Source organism: Rhyacophila brunnea, unplaced genomic scaffold, assembly GCF_057557595.1.
Source record: "Rhyacophila brunnea isolate RB1 unplaced genomic scaffold, BYU_Rbru_1.0 scaffold_8, whole genome shotgun sequence".
In the NCBI taxonomy this organism is placed as follows: Eukaryota; Metazoa; Arthropoda; class Insecta; order Trichoptera; family Rhyacophilidae; genus Rhyacophila; species Rhyacophila brunnea.
The window spans coordinates 27589190-27608497 of record NW_028233350.1 but is presented as its reverse complement, the minus strand read 5'-3'; the positions used below and the strand labels follow the sequence as shown (position 1 = coordinate 27608497).

General features: G+C 39.7%; 1 protein-coding gene across 3 annotated transcripts; it reads left to right on the top strand.

Moving 5' to 3' along the window:
* The first annotated feature begins 3036 nt into the window (after positions 1-3036).
* On the top strand, positions 3037-4493 carry LOC147064091 (uncharacterized). 3 transcript variants are annotated; one of them, XM_085958871.1, is made up of 4 exons: positions 3037-3180; positions 3641-3752; positions 3847-3990; positions 4226-4493. In XM_085958871.1, the coding sequence occupies exons 1-4, from the start codon at positions 3170-3172 to the stop codon at positions 4271-4273; spliced, it is 315 nt and encodes a 104-aa protein (XP_085814997.1). In that variant the 5' UTR covers positions 3037-3169; the 3' UTR covers positions 4274-4493. The 3 variants fall into 3 exon arrangements, 1 of the variants encoding a protein (XP_085814997.1); XR_015071991.1 differs by lacking the exon at positions 3641-3752 and having other exon boundaries at positions 3847-4493; XR_015071992.1 differs by lacking the exon at positions 3641-3752 and having other exon boundaries at positions 3037-3259; positions 3847-4493.
* Positions 4494-19308: the final 14815 nt, after the last annotated feature.

Below are 19308 nucleotides of genomic sequence, written 5' to 3'. Positions count from 1 at the left end.
AAGTTTGCGATCCTTTTGTAATCAATAATATTGGTACTATAACTTGTCTTATTAAACAGTACAATCATCAACCTGAATTTAAAGGATTGTCCACAATGGATATATTATAATGTTGACTGTCAACTTGACATAACAAGTTTTTCCCATGATCCTTCAAAAAGTAAACTCGTTAGTGTCATCGGATTTTCGTCAACTACCTACGTTAATTAATAAAAAATAGACATCATTAGCGCTTCATACATTAGTATGACACACTTAGCCCAAAAAATATGTTTTAGTCCATTTTGCTGAAATTCTACAGGTACTGTAGTTTAAACTCAAGACTTAATATCCATTAAATGAAATATTACCTTTCTATGCATATAATACGCTATGGCAGTGGCGCACCTAGGATTTAATATTGGGGGGGGGGGCAAGGAGGGGAATGTATATTAGTCCCATAGGCTCTTTTTCTTCTTCATATAATTATTTTTACATATTTTCACAATACACGGCGGTATATTTGTACAGTTTCTCCTAGTTTTTATTAAATTGTAGGCATAACGGCGGTAACCGTTGAGCTTGTCATCAGCGACTGGCGGATTGGAAGTGACTAACAGCGACCATGCTAGACATGTGCGCCTAGTACATAATATGCTAAAACATTACTCAAATATTGTCGGCTGTGCTACCCACTTGGTCTAGAGAGCTACAATATTTATGCCGAATTCCAATTAGCTTACACTACCACCGACTAGTGGGTGTAGTCGTTCTTTTCGCCGAATGTTTATCGTCGATTTTTGGTTTTTTAATATTGAGGTTCCAAAATATTAATTGAAAATGGACAAAAAAATATTAGTGCATTTAACTTATATACAAACTTACACAACACAGCCTAATTTCTCGTTTATCGGTCTTTTGTCTATTGCACTCGGTGTACCTACACCATGGCCCCCACATCCTGAAACGGGCCCTCAGGCTAGGATATTTGGCGGGCCCCCTACCTACCGCTAAGATTAAAGGCAGTGTGAAATACTACATTAACGTTTTTCAAATTGTGTTTTATTTCAAATTAAGGGTACTTATACAGTGAATTATTGGCGATTTTTAATACATCTACTTTAATAGTGGAGCTGTCAAGTATCGACACATAATAATCAGAAAATATATTGCACAATTATATAATCTAAAATGTTCATAGCCATGAAGTATAATAGCGCCGCAGGCGACTTTTTTTTAAATATTAAAGCTAATTTATGATGTGTGTTCACCCACGATGGCCGAGTGGCTTAAATGCCGGCCTATAGAGTCGAGGGTCCCAGGTTCGAATCCTGGGTCTGGCTAGTACACATATTGTTTTTCAATTTGTGTATGAGCCAGAGTATGGATCTAATAGGTTGAGCAAGTGGCTGACATCCATTTCTCGTAAAAAAAACAAAAATCTGTCAATACAAACCTCCACTCTGTGGAGGCCCATATGATCCTATTAGGATCGGACATGGTCGAAAGAATTTATGATGTGTGCTTATCTCACTTATCTGGTCAACCCGACACGCCAGGCCCCCAGGCTAGAGCCCTGTCAGCCCTCCCCAGCCATGACCTACACCACTCCGGAATTCGGGTGGACACCGAGATTTTTTTGACAGTTCCATTAAGGATTGGGTTTCTAAAAAAACCCGACATTAGTGTTTCGAAATTTTTATGTTAGAAATTAAAATCATTTTTTTGCCGTGTTTTTATTTGTCAAAGCCCAAGGTATAGTTTATTAATTTCAATGTTTAATATCATTCTGATAATTTTCATGTTTGGGGGGTGCCAGGGCCCTTTGCCACCCCCCCCCCCCCCTGGGTGCACCACTGCATTACGGTTTTGAAGTACTTTTGGAATAAATATGAATTTAGTTACACTTACCCCAGTATTGGGGTAAGTGTAACAAACTGACTAGTGATCAAAAAATAATAAAATGTATTATAGTAAGATATATAGTGGGTTCCTTCTGTACATATTAATTGTAATGCTTTTATGGATCCTACGGTAAAGTTTTCAACTGTTTAAAACACACCTATTCATCATGAACCACGTTGAAATTCATATCATTGAATTATATGTCACACTTACCCCGACTCACCTTACAGAGAAAAAAAGATTTAGAAAAATGCGTTTTTTGTGCTGTTTAAAAAAAAAGGTCATCGCTGTGTGTGGCTTGCCTAATATTTTTAAATTCATAGAGCCCGATGCTCAATTACGGCTCAATACGGAAAAAAATGGTAAGTAACCGAAAACCATCTGGTAACAATTTGCTCAAGATATACTAATGCCTGTGCTCCATAGGCACGCAAGTCAGACGGCTCGCACAAACCAACGCGAATATTCGCAGCGAATTCGCAACGCAGCCGCTATCGCTATCGCTGTCGCTACCGCTTGCATTTGATGCGAATTTCGCGTTTGGCATCACACCAATGCGACAGCGACGCAGACATACTAGACTAAATAATTGTATTTCCGCGCCAGATTTAAAATTGTAAATAATATTAATATTTTACGCCAAATTAAATATGAAAAATATACGTACACTATAGCGCTTTCAGAATTGGTTGGAGCCATAGACTTAATACATCAGATATTTGATTTTGAGCGGCCGTCAAGTTTTAACACAAAACATTTTTTTTCCACATTTTTTAAATGCATACCTTTTAAGCCTCCCCCAAACCAAAGCGAATATTCGCAGCGAATTCGCAACGCCCTCGCTATCGCTGTCGCTACCGCTTGGATTTGATGCGAATTTCGCGTTTGGCCCCACACCAAAGCGTCAGCGACGCAGCCATAGACTAAATAATTTTATTTACGCGCCAGATTTAAAATTGTAAATATTATTAATATTTTACGCCAATTATTCTATAATTTTTATGAATTAAATATAAAATATACACGTACACTATAGCGCTTTCAGAATTGCTACAACTTTTACCCACTTTGCGTAAAGTGTATTTTAATTATCTGAAACAAGGTGGCAGCATTGGATGCAGCCATAGACTAAATACATATACGAATGTCAAAGTGACAGTTGTGTGTTGACAAAATGTACACGTCTTCTGAATACTTATTACACGCTGAAGATATAATGAGATGGCGTGCGACAAATTACATCGACATTTAATATAACCTTACTTTATGACAGGGCAAGATTGCCATGGCTCATAGGTAAGATAGATTTACTCAGTTTCATAACTGCACATATTATAAATAAGCATTTACCATGAAGGGTTAACAGGATTTGAAGGTAATATGTGGTAATATGCTATTGAAATAACATGTCTCCGTTATTTGAATTGTAGGTTTTGACTATTTTGCGTTTCTACGCAGAGGGAGCGTACCAAAAACGGGTAGGCCAAGTCTTCTGCGCAATGAGCCAGGCATCAGTAAGCAGATGCATAGGAAACGTGTCCGATGCTATAATAGCAGTGCTTAGTAATACTTACATACAGTCGCCATACAGCGCTGACAGTCTTTAGTGTTGTGTTGATACCCTCTGATCAATTTATACAATATTACAATGTACATGTCATGTAACTGCGCATAGACACAACAAGTAAATTACCTACTCAATAAGAATTTAACGGGAATATTATTTTGTGTCGGTAAAAATATTTTTCAATTTCAGACTTCAAGAAAGGGCAGGTTTCCCGAAAATCATTGGGTGCATTAACTGCACCCATGTGCGAATATACCCGTCATACTTGGAGACTTTCAAAAATGAGCGCAGAAAATTTTCTGTAAATGTGAAATTCGTAATAAAATCTATGTTGTTTCTGATACATTCATATTCATTACGTATAATATCATAACATGACATTTATTTTTATGCAGGTATCTGACATGGACATTCTGGCAGTGAGTGCCAGATTTCCTTTGAGTGTTTATGACCAATTCATATTTAGTGGATCGTTGGTAAAAACTGAAATGAAACATCTACAGAACGACAAGAATTGGGAATTTTGTTTTATTAGGGAAGTATGTTAAACTTTACTTTACTATGGCAGTACCAGTAACAAATATTTTTGTTTGGTTTATATTCATCCGTATTTTGTATAGGTACTTCAAAGGAATCAAAATTTTGCATAGGTATGAATATGATATTTAATGAAACAGTTTTTTAATTATTTAAATCCTGATTTCTAATATTTTTACAACTTTCAGTCGAAAACATATTCAAATTAACAGACTGTGTATATTGAAATCATTCTAGTGCCACCATAGGCCAGCCAGACTCACTACACGGCTGCCCGCTGTTTGACCAGGGATGTGATTGAGTGTTTTTGGATAATGAACCACACCAGATCGCATAGCTACAGCAACAAGTGCAAGACCAACCGTGGCTATACATACAGTATACATGTATATATTAAATATAATTTATGTATATTTATTTATGGCTTATACACCGAAACAAAATATGTCACTTAACTGTACTTGAATATTTTTGCAGGATCATTCAATAAAAAATACTTGGTTTAGGTTAAGAAAGTTTTAATAATCATTTTTGCACAGAATACAAGAAAAATATTTATATAATTATTAGAATTACAATGAGCTTTAAAAGTAACACGATATTGTAATAAAATGGACAAATATGAAAAAAAATAACAATAAATTGTATATAGATAAGTAGACAGGGTTCAGATGATTCTGGCAGTGCAGGCGACTCATTTAGGTGTCAGTATTGTTACTGTCAAATGACAATAACACCGTTCCAATGTGATTCGGTCATGCCAGAAGACTCTGTCCTTCCTCTATTTAGTAACCGGGCGTTTTACAACTTTAAATGAAAATTAAGTGGGTATATAGATAGTATATTTTTTCTAGTATAATATTATTTAATTAGGTGACTTTTTATTTCTTTATTACTTGAAATGGTGTTTATATGGTAGATGGATTATAATGGTGTTGAAATATAGTTATTTTTGTTAATTCTACTTTAACTGAGTCATTTACCTTGACAGCTGTTTCGGCACATAAACTCATTTTCGGAACATTCAACAATAATTTGTGATTATAAAAGAGCTACAGGTCACGTAGCAAATTAAATACGCTTAGTTAAATAATAAATACGTACCAAATATTTTACAAAATACACCACATACATCCATCGAATATGGTATATAAAATACAGATTCAAGTATCAAATAATTCTTGGATAAATAGATGTTTATGTAAGTATATGTTTTTTTAAATACTTACATGATACTGTGTTGTATAACATTTAAATTTATATTTTTGATTTTGATTTACATACTTAAATGTACCTACATAAATTTGTAATGTACAGTAGGTACTTAATTACATTTTTAACATTAGGAAATTACCATTATTCGATTCTATCCACCCGCCATGTCTATAATCACCCCAACGCTGGATAGAAAGAGACATCACACAAAATTGGCTGTTTGATAATAAATGGTAGTTGAAAAATATTTTAGAGTATGATTATGTCCATAGAAACAGGTTTTAAGTCATTCATGTTTGTCCGAATAATGTGTAGCAGAAAAATAGAAATTTTAAAAAGGGTCTATTCAGTATTCACCCCATTCTACGGCAAACATTTTTCTTAATAAAAATAGGTACATCAATAGAGGAATCATAAAATGGACCTTGGCCCTCGCCCACGCCTTATTCATCCTTGTATATTATATTATCACACTTAATGTTTTAGAAAATTCATTAACATTGTGCACAAATGCCACTTTTGTTGACTGACACTTCACTTAGTTGATCTCTTTGTTCACGTGAAGTACAATAAAAGTATGTAGCAGCGAAGAACTAGAGACCGAAAATAGTGGAAGGAGCTAGAAGAGGCTTTCATCTAGCAGTGGAATGACCCCGACTGATGTTTATGATGAAATATTATTTTATTCCTGTTAATGCCGGGGGTTTCATTTTTAATTTCTTCTGGTGCTTTGTACCTACGTTGAAAGGTTGAAGATCTTTGCTAAAATTAAATTCATCACAAAGCATTAGTATATCTCCAACATCATTCAGGTAGGTATCCATGATGATAATATAATACTATGTACTTAGAGGAGGTACCTGACCTTTATATTTACATGCACATAAAATTATTAATCTTATTGCCTAATGCAGACCAAGATATACCTACCTACATAATATTACATGAACAGAAGTTTAAGAACATCTCAATTAAGTTTAAAATGTTTGTAGGTATACAAATTAATGTGAAACAGAAAACATTGGTTATGTTAGGTAGGTAGATGGAACATGTAGATATTATCTTGGTTCGCGGTCGGCACTGGGCAAAACCAGTTTATTAGCTCAATATACCTATACATAATGAAGGAAATATATACCTAGTAGGTATATAGGTACATAATATCGTTTTTGTGATTGAGGTCTCTTGAGATCAAAAAACAAACACAACCTAGGTATGTCCTACTGTAAATAACCCGATAGTAAGTAGTATGTAAGGTTTTTGGTCTAAAACCTTACAAAATACCACAATGACGACATGGAGTACCTACTTATCTACCTATATGTATATTATATCTTTAGCTACAATAGAAATGCTATGCTGCATAATGTTAGAAGCAAAAAAATAATCTTAAAGACTACCTATCTAACCTAAAAAAATATTATCAAGATATTATCGACGAATATAAAATGGGTATTTACGTGACCGATACCGAATATGATTGAAGTATTGTAACTGATACCTAATTATAACATTATTGATATGACTGCTCGAAAGTCGAAACCAAAACGTCAAACGATCGCAAGTTAGAACTGTCAGTGCACTAACAATCAAAGTTATAAAGTTTCTGTTATTAAAGGCTGTGCATGACGCAAATTAATAATATGTATTTTTTAAATATCGGGACCTTAGATTAAAGTTATTTATTTATAATAGCGTATTCATCCGGTCAAAAAACTTTACATACTTTGGTTAGACAAAGATACCTACATAATATTATTATGACGACCTTCATACCATTTTCAACAATTTCCCTGCCAATTTCATCCCATATCTTATCTTTCTTTCTTATGTTTTGTAGTCACTGTCAGAGAAATCATAAAGGACTGGATATTTCCGGACCAACTCGATCAGCTGCTCAATGTCTTCGCCATTTTGATTTTACTAATTCCCTTGGCGAAATTGTCCGCCGCGAATAAATTCGCTGTCGACAGAGTTCCCGAAAATCGCAGCGAATATTCGCTGCAAATTCGCACTCAAGACGCAAGGCGGTCGCGCAAGCGTGCTCTGTCCCGTAAGCCAATACGAGCTTGATTGACGAATAATTCGCTGCGAATATTCGCTTTGGTTTGGGGGAGGCTTTAAGTAATTTTATTGCATATTTTTATGATTTTTCCATTGAAATTACGGAAAAAATTTGCATTTTTGTATTTTCACTAAATACCCCGTCAAAATATCCCGAAAAAAGCATCCGCCATCGGTACGGAAGGTCCAGTCAAAAGAGTCTCAAAAAAAGCCAACACCGCTGTATTGCTCCCTACTTACCTGTTGTTAATGAACAAACGAAACATTTATGCACGCAGGAGATCTAAATATACTATGAAAGCCATCAATTTGTCATATATTGGGCTATTTTTTGAGACTCTTTTGACCAGACCTTCCATACCGATGCGGATGCTTTTTTTGAGATATTTTGACGGGGTAAATGCGAATGGATGGCAGTGTTGGAGACAAATTGCATCAATGATAATGAAAGGAGTTTTACATACCATTAAAACTCTTATTATTCTTGTTGACTCTGAAGTCCCTTGAGATGTTGATCGTATTTTTTGCCTTGGGTTCTTCTGTGCTGGCCCTTTTACCCCCTTTTCTTCTCGATTATTTATCTCTCTGGTTGCTCATCTTCTTTAGCAGGCTGGCAGGACTGACGCTTCCGTTGGTGGCGTCCTTTTTTGTCTCTGCTATTCATTTTTTAGTTGATTAATTTTTCCTTTGTTCGCAAGCGGAAAAAATTGAGTCTTACAAAATTACAGTGAAATTTTGAATTTGTGCGTTAAAATGAAGTGCAATGAAGACAGCAACGTCGCGGGAGGAGTGACGATGGAAACCGACTCGAATGAGTCGGAATTACTGATGGAGGACACCGTGAGCGTCAGTGAACTCAGGGTGTCAGTAATGTCACCGGACAATAAGGTATCGCAAATCTTTTCAATGTTGACCCAACAGGGTCTACCTGCAGTGGTACCTACTCCACAGAAGCCGACGATAAGCATCGACTCTCCGGTAAGTTTTTTTACGGCCGCCTGCAAGGCCCGAACCAGCGGAAAACCCCAACAGGATTCTGTTGCCTGTATTTAGTGTCATAGTACAGGAGCCTGCTTTTCCGACACCAGAAAAAGCTCGGCTAGCGGAACTTACCAGGCTCCAGCTTTTTGATACAGATAATTGGGCCCTGTTCCTAGTTAGGAAGCAAGACGGCAGTCAACGACCCGTCTTCAACCTAAAATGCCTAAACGGTTTCCTACAACCAGGGCCGTTAAACTGTTCCACCATTTCAAGAACCCAACATTCCTGCAAAGGGAAGACTGTTTAGTAAAAATAGACCTAAGCCAAGCGTACTGTCATACCGATGATTATTGGGCCTCTCCCGATAGATTAAATTAATTATTAGGTATAACCATGTCACCTGACCTTCTAGTCAACAATGGGCGTACGTACATCCATTATTCCTTGATTAACTTTCAAAATATTCAACTTGTACTTAGCACGTAAGGATTGCATCTAATTAATAATAAGGAGTATGCCAGGGAAGGATGGAAACACTGCTCGTCTAGGGTCGATATTTAAAAAAAATGTGAGTATCGGCCGGATCAGCCCTCACGACTCGGGGAGTAGAAAAACATACATAGTCGCGGGAGGACGCGGAATCGGGTTCGCGAATTCCCGCGCTAAAAACTTAATAATACAACGAATTCAGATAAATAATAATTAGAATATAAGCGATGTTGAGATATAATTAACATTAGGAATGTAACAATATAAGATTAATTTGGGTACTGTTAAACATAAGTTTCTTTGTAAAAATAACCGTTGAAAATATAAAGCCATGTGTCCAACAAAGAAAGACTTTTCATTAATTATTTCATTTTTGTGAATCCCGGGTCCCACCAACATCCCGAGCTATCCACCATGTCCCTGGATATCTCAATACCTACATGTACTATCACTTCCCTCCATTTTGGTAAGAGAATTTCTCTCAACTGTCACTTTGTGTTTTGTTTTCTTTTTTATCGTCTGTATTTGGGATGAAGGTGGATAATTAAGCCACCGGAATTGTGATGGAAAACGGCGAGGTTTATTTAACGTTAATATTATACTATACGGTTACATTTTGAATAATTTATTTTATCCGTACGAAATCGGCGTGCTCGCGGTTTTGCTGCTTGTCGCGGTCTCCGCGCCATCTTGTGATTTTTTCCAACAAAACCTTCGTCGAAAAGAAAGCGACGTTGCAAATCTCCAACGGTTAACAAAATTTACGGCGTTGCCGGCTGGGCTCTTTTATTATTATTTATTTTCGTAATCAGCGCTTTATTATTTGTTGGCTTTGATACCGATTTGGGCGTCTCCAGATACACAAAGACATCCCCAAATGGGGACCATACGGGGGTGTCACAAGCGCACCTCTCCGGAAAGGCCCGAATGGGGATCGGGCCAACTAAGGGCTGATTACGATAGCGTGTGTAACTGGACAGTGCGGCGGCTTGATAAGGGGTGGTTGCGTCTCTAGACGTTGAAGAATCGAAGCCCTCCCGGTACGTCGGTGGCTGGAGAGACTCGGATGCAGCACTGTAGCATAGTGGTTCGCGGTTCCCAGGCCTACCGTAAAGCTGCTGAGAGAGGAGGGCGTCGCGCCCAGCCCTCTCAACACCCTCGGACCGTAGGCAACCGGAGAGTTTCGGATGCAGCACTACGCCGCTTTGTGGGCGTAGTGGTTCGCGGCTCCCCATGTCTACCGTACGGGTGGATGCTGAGAGAGGACGTCGCACCCAGCCTTCCCAACAGCGACCGTCCGAAAATCAGTCGATCCCTCACGAAAATGCATACCGGCGCATTACTCGACCCCCTTTTTTGCTCGCTTGCCCTGCCGCGGCTATCGAATTACACGCACTACACTGATATTATACTAATATAATATGCAGAAAACTTAATTTAATACTTAAATGGCTTTAAAGTTTATAAAAATAATTTTAAAAATATATCAGGGCCCGAAATGGACCGGAACGCCATTCTGCCTCATACAACCTCTCCGGGTTGTAAAATTTTTCACTTCGAGCACTGAACTAACTTATTATACATCGCTTCCAAACACAAAACACTTAAACTAACTAATCTATGATGCTAATGGCTGAGGATGCTGCTTGGCTGCTATCCGCTGATGGAGGCTGCTTTGCTCAGCTGAAGAAGGCCGCTTTGTAGCTCTCTTCATCCTGGTGCATCTGGGCCAGGGCTGATTGCAAGGCTCACAGACACGCTGCTGTTGACGAAGAGGGCTCAAGCGGCTGATGATGCAGGGCGTTTGATGCCGTTTTCCCTCGTTGGAGCCAGGGTCTTGCCCGATACACTCGTCCGTGGGCCAAGTTTGCTGGCGGATGCAGTTGGTCGGGAGTACATCAGGAGCCATGACTTCGCAATCCGGGTGTTTCTGCTCTTTTCTTCACTGGCTTGGCTTTTTTTTTTTTTTTTTTCTAGATGCCTTTATGGATACCTCGCATTTACTATCGAGGTTTCTTAAGGACTTTGGCACGCAAACTACTCTACTTGGTGCTAGTCAAATGAAAATTGTGCCGGCTGAGAGAATATGCCTTATTGAAAACTGTTCTTCTACCCGCATCGGGTATTGCTGATTTGGATTCGGCCAGGGCCTATGATACCGCCTTGCAAAAACCCTGGAAAATTCTTAGTAGCGCAAGGCGGAGGTGATTCTGATGAATATTTTGTCGTATTCATTGGGAACTGAGGACTGCGATTTGTAGTCGAGTTTTTTTTCCCGTGGTAAAAGAAATGTCGCATTGGACTAATGTTCTAAGTATATACTTATCCTATCTTATATGATTGCAGTCACTGGATCTGAAAGGCATGAATCATCTTTACATGTCACCATTTATTATTTTTATTCTTTTTATTACATCAATACAGAAATTAAAAAGGGCATCTCTTCCGGCCTCGTTTGCCATGGTCCCCGGAAGGTCTCGAATGTCCGCATCTGCCATCTGTAATAAAAATTTCAGGTTGTGCCGCTCCTTGCTAAAGATTTGACAATCTAGGAGTAAATGTAAGACGTCCTGGTCGCTTCCGTCGTCGCATGGACACTTTCCATCAGATGTTATTTAAAACCGGTGCAGGTATGCTCGCATGACTCCGTGACCTGTAAGAATCTGAGTCATCTCAAAACACAGTCCCTTATGCACCCTGACGTCTCGTGCTGCTAAAATTGAAGGTAAAAACTTTCGGGTCAACTCCCCTGTCGATGAGTTTATGTATCGTGAGTTCCATTCGTTTTTCACCATGTCTGAAATTGTAATTTTCGCGTAGCTCAAAGGAAATTTGTCATAAGCTACTGCGGTCTTGGGTTCAGAGGCACCATGCCGAGCCAATTTGTCAGCTCTTTCATTTCTTTCTATCCCGGTGTGTCCCCTTATCCACTTGAAGTGCACCTCGGGGTGGCGCCGTCTCAGTAGAGCGGACTCGCTGTGAATAGAAAAGACAATCGGATTAGTAGACAACGGATTTCCAATTGCTTGGATTGAGCTTTTGGAGTCCGAATAAATACAAATACTATGGTTTTCGGTGAGCTTTCGCTGAATTGGATCTGAGCCTGCCCACTCCAGAGCGCATTGGATGGCATAGAGTTCGGCCTGCATTACCGTACAATAGCTGGCAAGGCGGTACTTACGAGCCGCTATCTCACCGCCATTAATGTATGCCACAAAACCTGCACCAGTACCGCCATCAAGTTTGCTCCCATCCGTGAAAATCGGCATGTTATTGCATTCGTTGGTTTCCAACGTTGCAGGATAAGAAACCACTTCAGAAAATAGTCTAGCCGGGTGTTGCAGCCTTCTATAGTCCACCGGTTTTTCGTAAAGCCTGTCGTCAGGCAGAAAACCTGCGAGGCCCTCCTCGCCCTTCTAAGCTCTGTAAATGAGAGCGATTTGTTTTAAACGTAAATCTAGAGGCATAAGTCCTGCTAGAGCTTGCGTTGAATTGAGCGAAGCCGTTCGGTAAGCTCTGCATATTCGTATCGCTAGTGCTCGCTGAACCGTATTGAGTTTTTTTGCTATGTTTTTCCGTTTGGCAGCTTCATGCCATATGCTGGCCGCATACGTGATCATAGGCTCAATAGCACAAGTGTAGAGAATTCGAAGAGCTTCAGGAGATACACCCCATGTGGGTTTGGCCATTCTTGCTAGTTTGAGCGAAGTCACCGCGGCTCTTTTGCAGATGCTGTCCGCATGCTTTGACCAATTTAGTTTGTCATCGATTACAACCCCTAAAAGTTTAAGATCCCTAGAAAAAGATAGAGGTTGCCCATTCATCACCAGCGAAGGCGGAGAGACGCGCCTCCTAGTAAAGAATAAGGCCTTCGTTTTCTCCGCGGAGAAAGACAGTTTGACCTTCCTTCCCCAGGCCTCGACGCTCTCCAGCACGCTGTTAGTCATGGATTCTAGAGAACCAAGTTCTTTGGCAGCATCCTCTTTCTACTGTTTTTTTTATTATAGTTTGTTGAGCGCCACCAGAGGCAAGCCTCTGGATGTTTTTTCCTCGCCGTTTCCTATTCCGGTGTTTGGATCTCAGGGTGTGTGTCCGGGTGAAAGAAATTTCACCTGCTTCTTGATTCCAGACGATCAAAATCAAGAAGCGTAGTCCCACTTTGACTGGGGCTACTTATCACTTCCCTCCATTTTGGTTTCTCTCAACTGTCACTTTGTGTTTTGTTTTCTTTTTTATCGTCTGTATTTGGAATGAAGGTGGATAATTAAGCCACCGGAATTGTGATGGAAAACGGCGAGGTTTATTTAACGTTAATATTATACTATATGGTTACATTTTGAATAATTTATTTTATCCGTACGAAATCGGCGTGCTCGCGGTTTTGCTGCTTGTCGCGATCTCCGCGCCATCTTGTGATTTTTTCCAACGAAACCGTCGTCGAAAAGAAAGCGACGTTGCAAATCTCCAACGGTTAACAAAATTTACGGCATTGCCGGCTGGGCTCTTTTATTATTATTTATTTTCGTAATCAGCGCTTTATTATTTGTTGGCTTTGATACCGATTCGGGCGTCTCCAGATACACAAAGACATCCCCAAATGGGGACCATACGGGGGTGTCACAGTACCTATAGTTATACAACATCGCCGATTCCTTCGGCTAGTTTACCAAGGAGAACTCCTGCAATTCACATGCCTGCCGTTCGGACTGTCGGCGGCACCAAGACTGTTTGCCTCATTAATAAACTGGGTGGCCGAACACCTCCGGGGAAAAGGTATGAGAATCGTCACTTACTTAGACGACTTTCTGATGGAAAATCAGTCCAGAGAGATTCTTCTGTCGCAACTGACTTATATGATATATTTCATGCAGGCACTAGGCTGGATGATCAACAAGAAAAAATCTTGTTTAATCCCGAGCCAACAACGGGAGTATTTGGGCATCACATGGGATACTCACAACAATCGGAAACATCTATCAACATAGAAGTGCACATCACTTCGTCACCACCTACAATTACAGATCCAAAAAGACAGTAGGTCGCTCAAGCAGGCCCAACGTCTCCTCGGGTGACTTAACTTTGCAACCTTCGTCACTCTACAGGGGAGGTTGCATTGCCGACGTCTACAACGTATGACCGCTCAATTATCAAGGAGCCACCCTCACCAAACAACATCGATTTCACCACAAGCTCGAGAGGACATCATATGGTGGATTCGAGCGGTGGGCTTCTCAGGAAAGATTCACATGGCAACCTACAATCACTTGCTCACCACAGACGCAGCTGATTCAGTCTGGGGAGCGCAGTTAGACGAGTACCACCTATCAGGTACATGGACACAAGGGCAATCCACGTGGCACTCAAACCGAAAGTAGCTGTATGCAGTACTCTCATCCATACAACTCCGGGAACAAACGCTCAGGGAATCAGATTTACTCCTACAAACCGACAACAAAACAGTGGTGGCCTACATCAACAACGAAGGGAGCACAAAGTCCGCAACCCTACTAAGTCTTTGCCGACAGATTCTGGAAATCACCAACCTGGCCAGTATATCATTGACTGCACAGTACCTTCCAGGCAAATACAACTGCGTGGCAGACCATCTCTCACGCAGCAAAATTTTCCCAGAATGGCACCTAGCTATGCAGCTACAATTCCCATATTTCAAAGATGGGGACTCCCAGAAGTAGACCTGTTCGCGTCCAACACAGCCCATGTAGTCACAACGTGTGTCTCACGAATCCGAACATCCACTTTGAAGACCTATAAACCTGCATGGGACAAATGGAAGATATGGTGCCTGGCCAACTCGATAAGCTATAATACCCCCGAACCGATTGAAGTGGCTAGACACCTGGGTCACTAAACTTATACAATAAGGAAGGTCTTTCATATAACACTATTCTTGTTCATATGACAGCCATAGCTAACTTTTGCAAACCTATGATCAGTAAAGACATCAGCAGTAACATAGTAGTGCGTCATATGTTAAAAACCATATCCACCCGCAAGACTAAACCTACAAAATCACCGATTTGGGATCCAAGAATAATCGTAGACTACCTCAAGAAAACAACACGACTAGTATACAACCCATATGAAGTTTCACGCAGAACATCTATATTATTATTACTTGCATCGTGACAACGGGTTCATGACCTTACACTACTCAGTGAGGCGGATAATGGCCTAGTCGATAATGGCGACCATATTATTCTATGGCCAGTGTTTGATTCCAAGACGGACACATCAAGGCACCGCCAATCTGGATGGAAATTAAACACGCCCAGTTGCCAAAACATCGATTTAGTATTTTGGCTACGAAAACTTATCTGCGTTTCCAATGAGAGAAGAGAAGAAAGTGGTAACATTCCGGCATTATTTATCTCGTCAAGAGGTCCCCTAAAACCTGCGACTCGAGCAGTCATCGTAAATTGGGTGAAGTCAATACTCGCTGATGCAGGGGTACAGGAGTCACCAGGCAGTACTCGATCAGCAGTCGCCTCCTTAAATTGGTTAGAGGATTACCCCATACATGACATCCTGCAGAGAGGTAATTGGCGCCAGGAGGCTACTTTTAAAACATTTTACCAGAGACTGATGGACACACAGCTTCTACAGCGGGGGAACGAAATATATTGTCCTCTGTGTTCAGCCCGGTGCACTGAGTCTAAAAGTAAGGAATATAATTATTATACCTAGTTCCCATGTCAGGTTTCATCCATCCTATCTTGCTTTACCAGGTGATAACAAGCAGATATTATCTCAAGGGACTTCAGAGTCAATAGCGAATAATGAAAGGAGTTTCACCTACCATTAAAACTGTTATTATTCTTGTTGACTCTGAAGTCCAGAGAACACCTACCTGGTTTCCCTGAGAAAATAAATAGCAGAGACAAGGACGGGGCCGCCAAATACTGTTTTTGGGTTTCAGCATAGCGAACCCCTGCCCAATTATCTGTGTCAAAAAGTTAGAACCTGGTATGTTTCGCTACCCGAGCTTTTTCTGGTGTCGGAAAAGCAGGCTCCTGTACTATGATACGAGGGTGGGTCAATAATTCCTTAGAAAAAAGCATTAAAACAGTTTTTATTTTTGTATTTTTTTTATTTCTCAACATAATCTCCTTGGAGCTCAATACACTTGGTTAGACGTTTCTCAATTTTTTTTAAACCGTCAGAAAAATAAGTTTTCGGAAGGTCCTCAAAATAAGCATTTGTCCGATCGATGACTTCTTCATTTGCAAAAAAACCTTGTCCACTTAGCCATTTTTTTAAGTTTGGGAAAAGGAAAAAGTCACTGGGGGCTAAATCTGGCAAATACGGTGGGTGGTCGACCAATTCGAACTTCAATTCTTCAATTTTAGCCATTGATCGTAAACATGTGTGAACACGGGCATTGTCCTGATGAAAGAGGATTTTTTTCCTGTTTAAATGAGGCCATTTTTCTTCAATTTCGTTTTTTAGCTGGTCCAATAAAGATGCATAATAATCCCCTGTTATTGTTTTTCCTTTTTCCAAATAGTCAACGAAAATAATTTCACGTGCATCCCAAAATACAGTAGCCATAACCTTACCAGCTGATTTTACGGTTTTCGCCTTCTTTTGACATTGTTTGTCTTCGCAATCCACTGCTTTGACTGTTCTTTCGTCTCGGGAGTATAGTGGTGTATCCATGTTTCATCTACAGTCACAAAGCGACGAAAAAATTCATCCGGATTGCGTTGCATGAGCGACAACAGGGCTTTAGAGGCCACCACCCTATTGCGTTTATTGTCGACTGTGAGCAAACGCGGCACCCATCTTGCAGAAATATTTTTCATGCCCAATTTGTCATGTAAAATAGAAATGACGCTACCTTTTGAGATCCCTGTAACCTCAATTATCTCACTCAACTTTAATCTTCGGTCACTTAACACCATATCGTGGATTTTATTGATAATTTCTGGTGTAGTCACCTCTACAGGACGTCCTGAGCGTGGTTCATCCGTTGTTGATGTACGACCACGTTTAAATTCATTTAACCAGTTATAAATAGTTGCAAGTGAAGGAGCAGATATGCCGTGAACTAAATCCAACTCATTTTTTATTTCCTTTGCTGTTAACCCTTTTATATTAAAATGTTTAATAACAGCTCTAAACTCAATTTTCTCCATTTTCCATTTTTACATTTTCCACAATTTTAAATGTACGAGAAACACACAACAACCCGACCAATCTGATTGAAACTTCGCAGCATACTGAATCGGTAGTGCCGCTGCATGAAAACAAACCGCTTACAGTACTAGTCGCGCCACTTGTCGGCTTTTCTAAGGACTTATTGACCCACCCTCGTACTAAATACAGGCAACGGAATCCTGTTGGGTTTTTCCGCTGGTTCAGGCCTTGCGGGCGGCCGTAAAAAAACTTACCGGAGGGTCGATGTTTATCGTCGGCTTCTGTGGAGTAGGTACCACTGCAGGTAGACTCTGTTGGGTCAACATTGAAAAGATTTGCGATACCTTATTGTCCAGTGACATTACTGACACCCTGAGTTCACTGACGCTCACGGTGTCCTCCATCAGTAATTCCGACTCATTCGAGTCGGTTTCCATCGTCACTCCTCCCGCGACGTTGCTGTCTTCATTGCACTTCATTTTAACGCACAAATTCAAAATTTCACTGTAATTTCGTAAGACTCAATTTTTTCCGCTTGCGAACAAAGGAAAAATTAATCAACTAAAAAATGAATAGCTGAGACAAAAAAGGACGCCACCAACGGAAGCGTCAGTCCTGCCAGCTGCTAAAGAAGATGAGCAACCAGAGAGATAAATAATCGAGAAGAAAAGGGGGTGAAAGGGCCAGCACAGAAGAACCCAAGGCAAAAAATACGATCAACATCTCAAGGGACTTCAGAGGCAACAAGAATAATAAGAGTTTTAATGTGTTTGCTAAATTTCCTAGCTGCCAGACTTCGTCCGTCGATCACTACGTACCTACATTCGATTTGACATTATTACGCAATCATTCGGACCGAAAAAATCTATAATTGTTTTAAACATTTTTATTGATTAATTTGTTAATTTACACATTAGAAAATGAGAGATTTATCAATTATTTTTTATTTGTATTTATGAAATTCATAAAATAAAACGTTAAAATTGTGTTGTTTTCACTACTATATTATTTTATGTAAGTCTACGGATAAATGACAGAAAATTGTAGGACTATCGGAAGACATAACGATAATCTAGCGCCACCTTTAGATTAATAAAGCCTGATCATATCTTTTTGCACAAGCAACGAGTGGTTCACTGTTCAGCTGTCAAAATCAGATCCCGGATTGCTTGACATATTGATTCGCCCTTTCTCGGTTCAAATTGAATTATAAAAAATTCTCAAATCAAATATATTAACTATCAGTGTTTTTTATAAATAGGTACTAAACATTCCTGTTATTCATCAGCTGTCAAAGTCAGACTAGTCCTTCACATAAAAACCGGTGGTAATCAGTAGCGGTCGGTGATTTTTTGGGGATTGTAATTTTTGAGGATGCGCTGGAAACTTACCTTATTGAAAAATTAAATCAATTCGGTGTTTTTTTTGATTTGACAAAACGTTATTGACATTTGGGAAATTACCTGTATATTTTATATTTTTAATGAAACATGTTGCGAGTTACTTAAATCTTTATTGGATTAGATTTAAGAAACGATTGTATCTCTTATAGTAAATAAATACCTCTTACTTTTAACATAAGCCATCTTATTCTATATAAGTACATTATCTTTAGCAACTTGTACACTGTATGAATAATGATTATTATGAAACTGCACTCTAATAAATAGTATTAAGATTTATTAGCTTATCACTAGAATTCATGAATCAATAATTTTCTATATCTATTATAAATAACCGACATCATTTCGCGTTTAGTCAACACACAGGATAATGCAATATTAATTTTCCAGAAATGCGGTAGGTAGCAAAATTATTTTTATCTTCACTGATTTAAATTGCAGTATACATAAATCAATATAGGTATCTTCTTCTTCTTCTTCTTTGGCCATATCCACCCCTTAATTGGAGCATATGGACACCACGCGGCGCCTCCAAGAATCCCTGTCGCTCGCCAGTCTTCTTGCTTCGTTACAGGTCAAACCAGCATCCCGTAGCTCCGCCGTATACACTCGGTAGATTGTATTTAGCGGCCTTCCAGGTCGCCGGAATCCGGTCGGCTTGAATAACAGGCAAGCCAGGTTAAAGTTCTCTTCTGGCATCCGCAGCACGTGGCCGAGCCAGGTCCAACGTCGCCTCTTCACTTTCAGCGTGATGAGAGGCTGCTTGGAGCGTTCTCTTATATTCTCCTCGTTGCTCCTAAAGTCATACCACCGAACTCCCAGTATTCGTCGCAAACATCTGTTTTCGAAGCTCAGTATACGGTTTCTCTGAGCTTTCGTAAGGTGCCATGATTCGCTACCGTAAAGCAGCACCGTCAGAATGCAAGCATCGAATAGGCGGCATTTGGTTTTGATCGAGTACAATCGTGAGTCCCAGACATTTCGCATCGAGTTGAATGTTGCTCCAGCCAT

What these genes read in the sequence shown, in the direction of transcription:
- LOC147064091 (XM_085958871.1), top strand. An exon ending in ATGAGCGCAGAAAATTTTCT is followed by an intron (nt 3,753 to 3,846) that starts GTAAATGTGAAA and finishes ATTTTTATGCAG; the next exon opens with GTATCTGACATGGACATTCT. An exon ending in AATTTTGTTTTATTAGGGAA is followed by an intron (nt 3,991 to 4,225) that starts GTATGTTAAACT and finishes AAATCATTCTAG; the next exon opens with TGCCACCATAGGCCAGCCAG.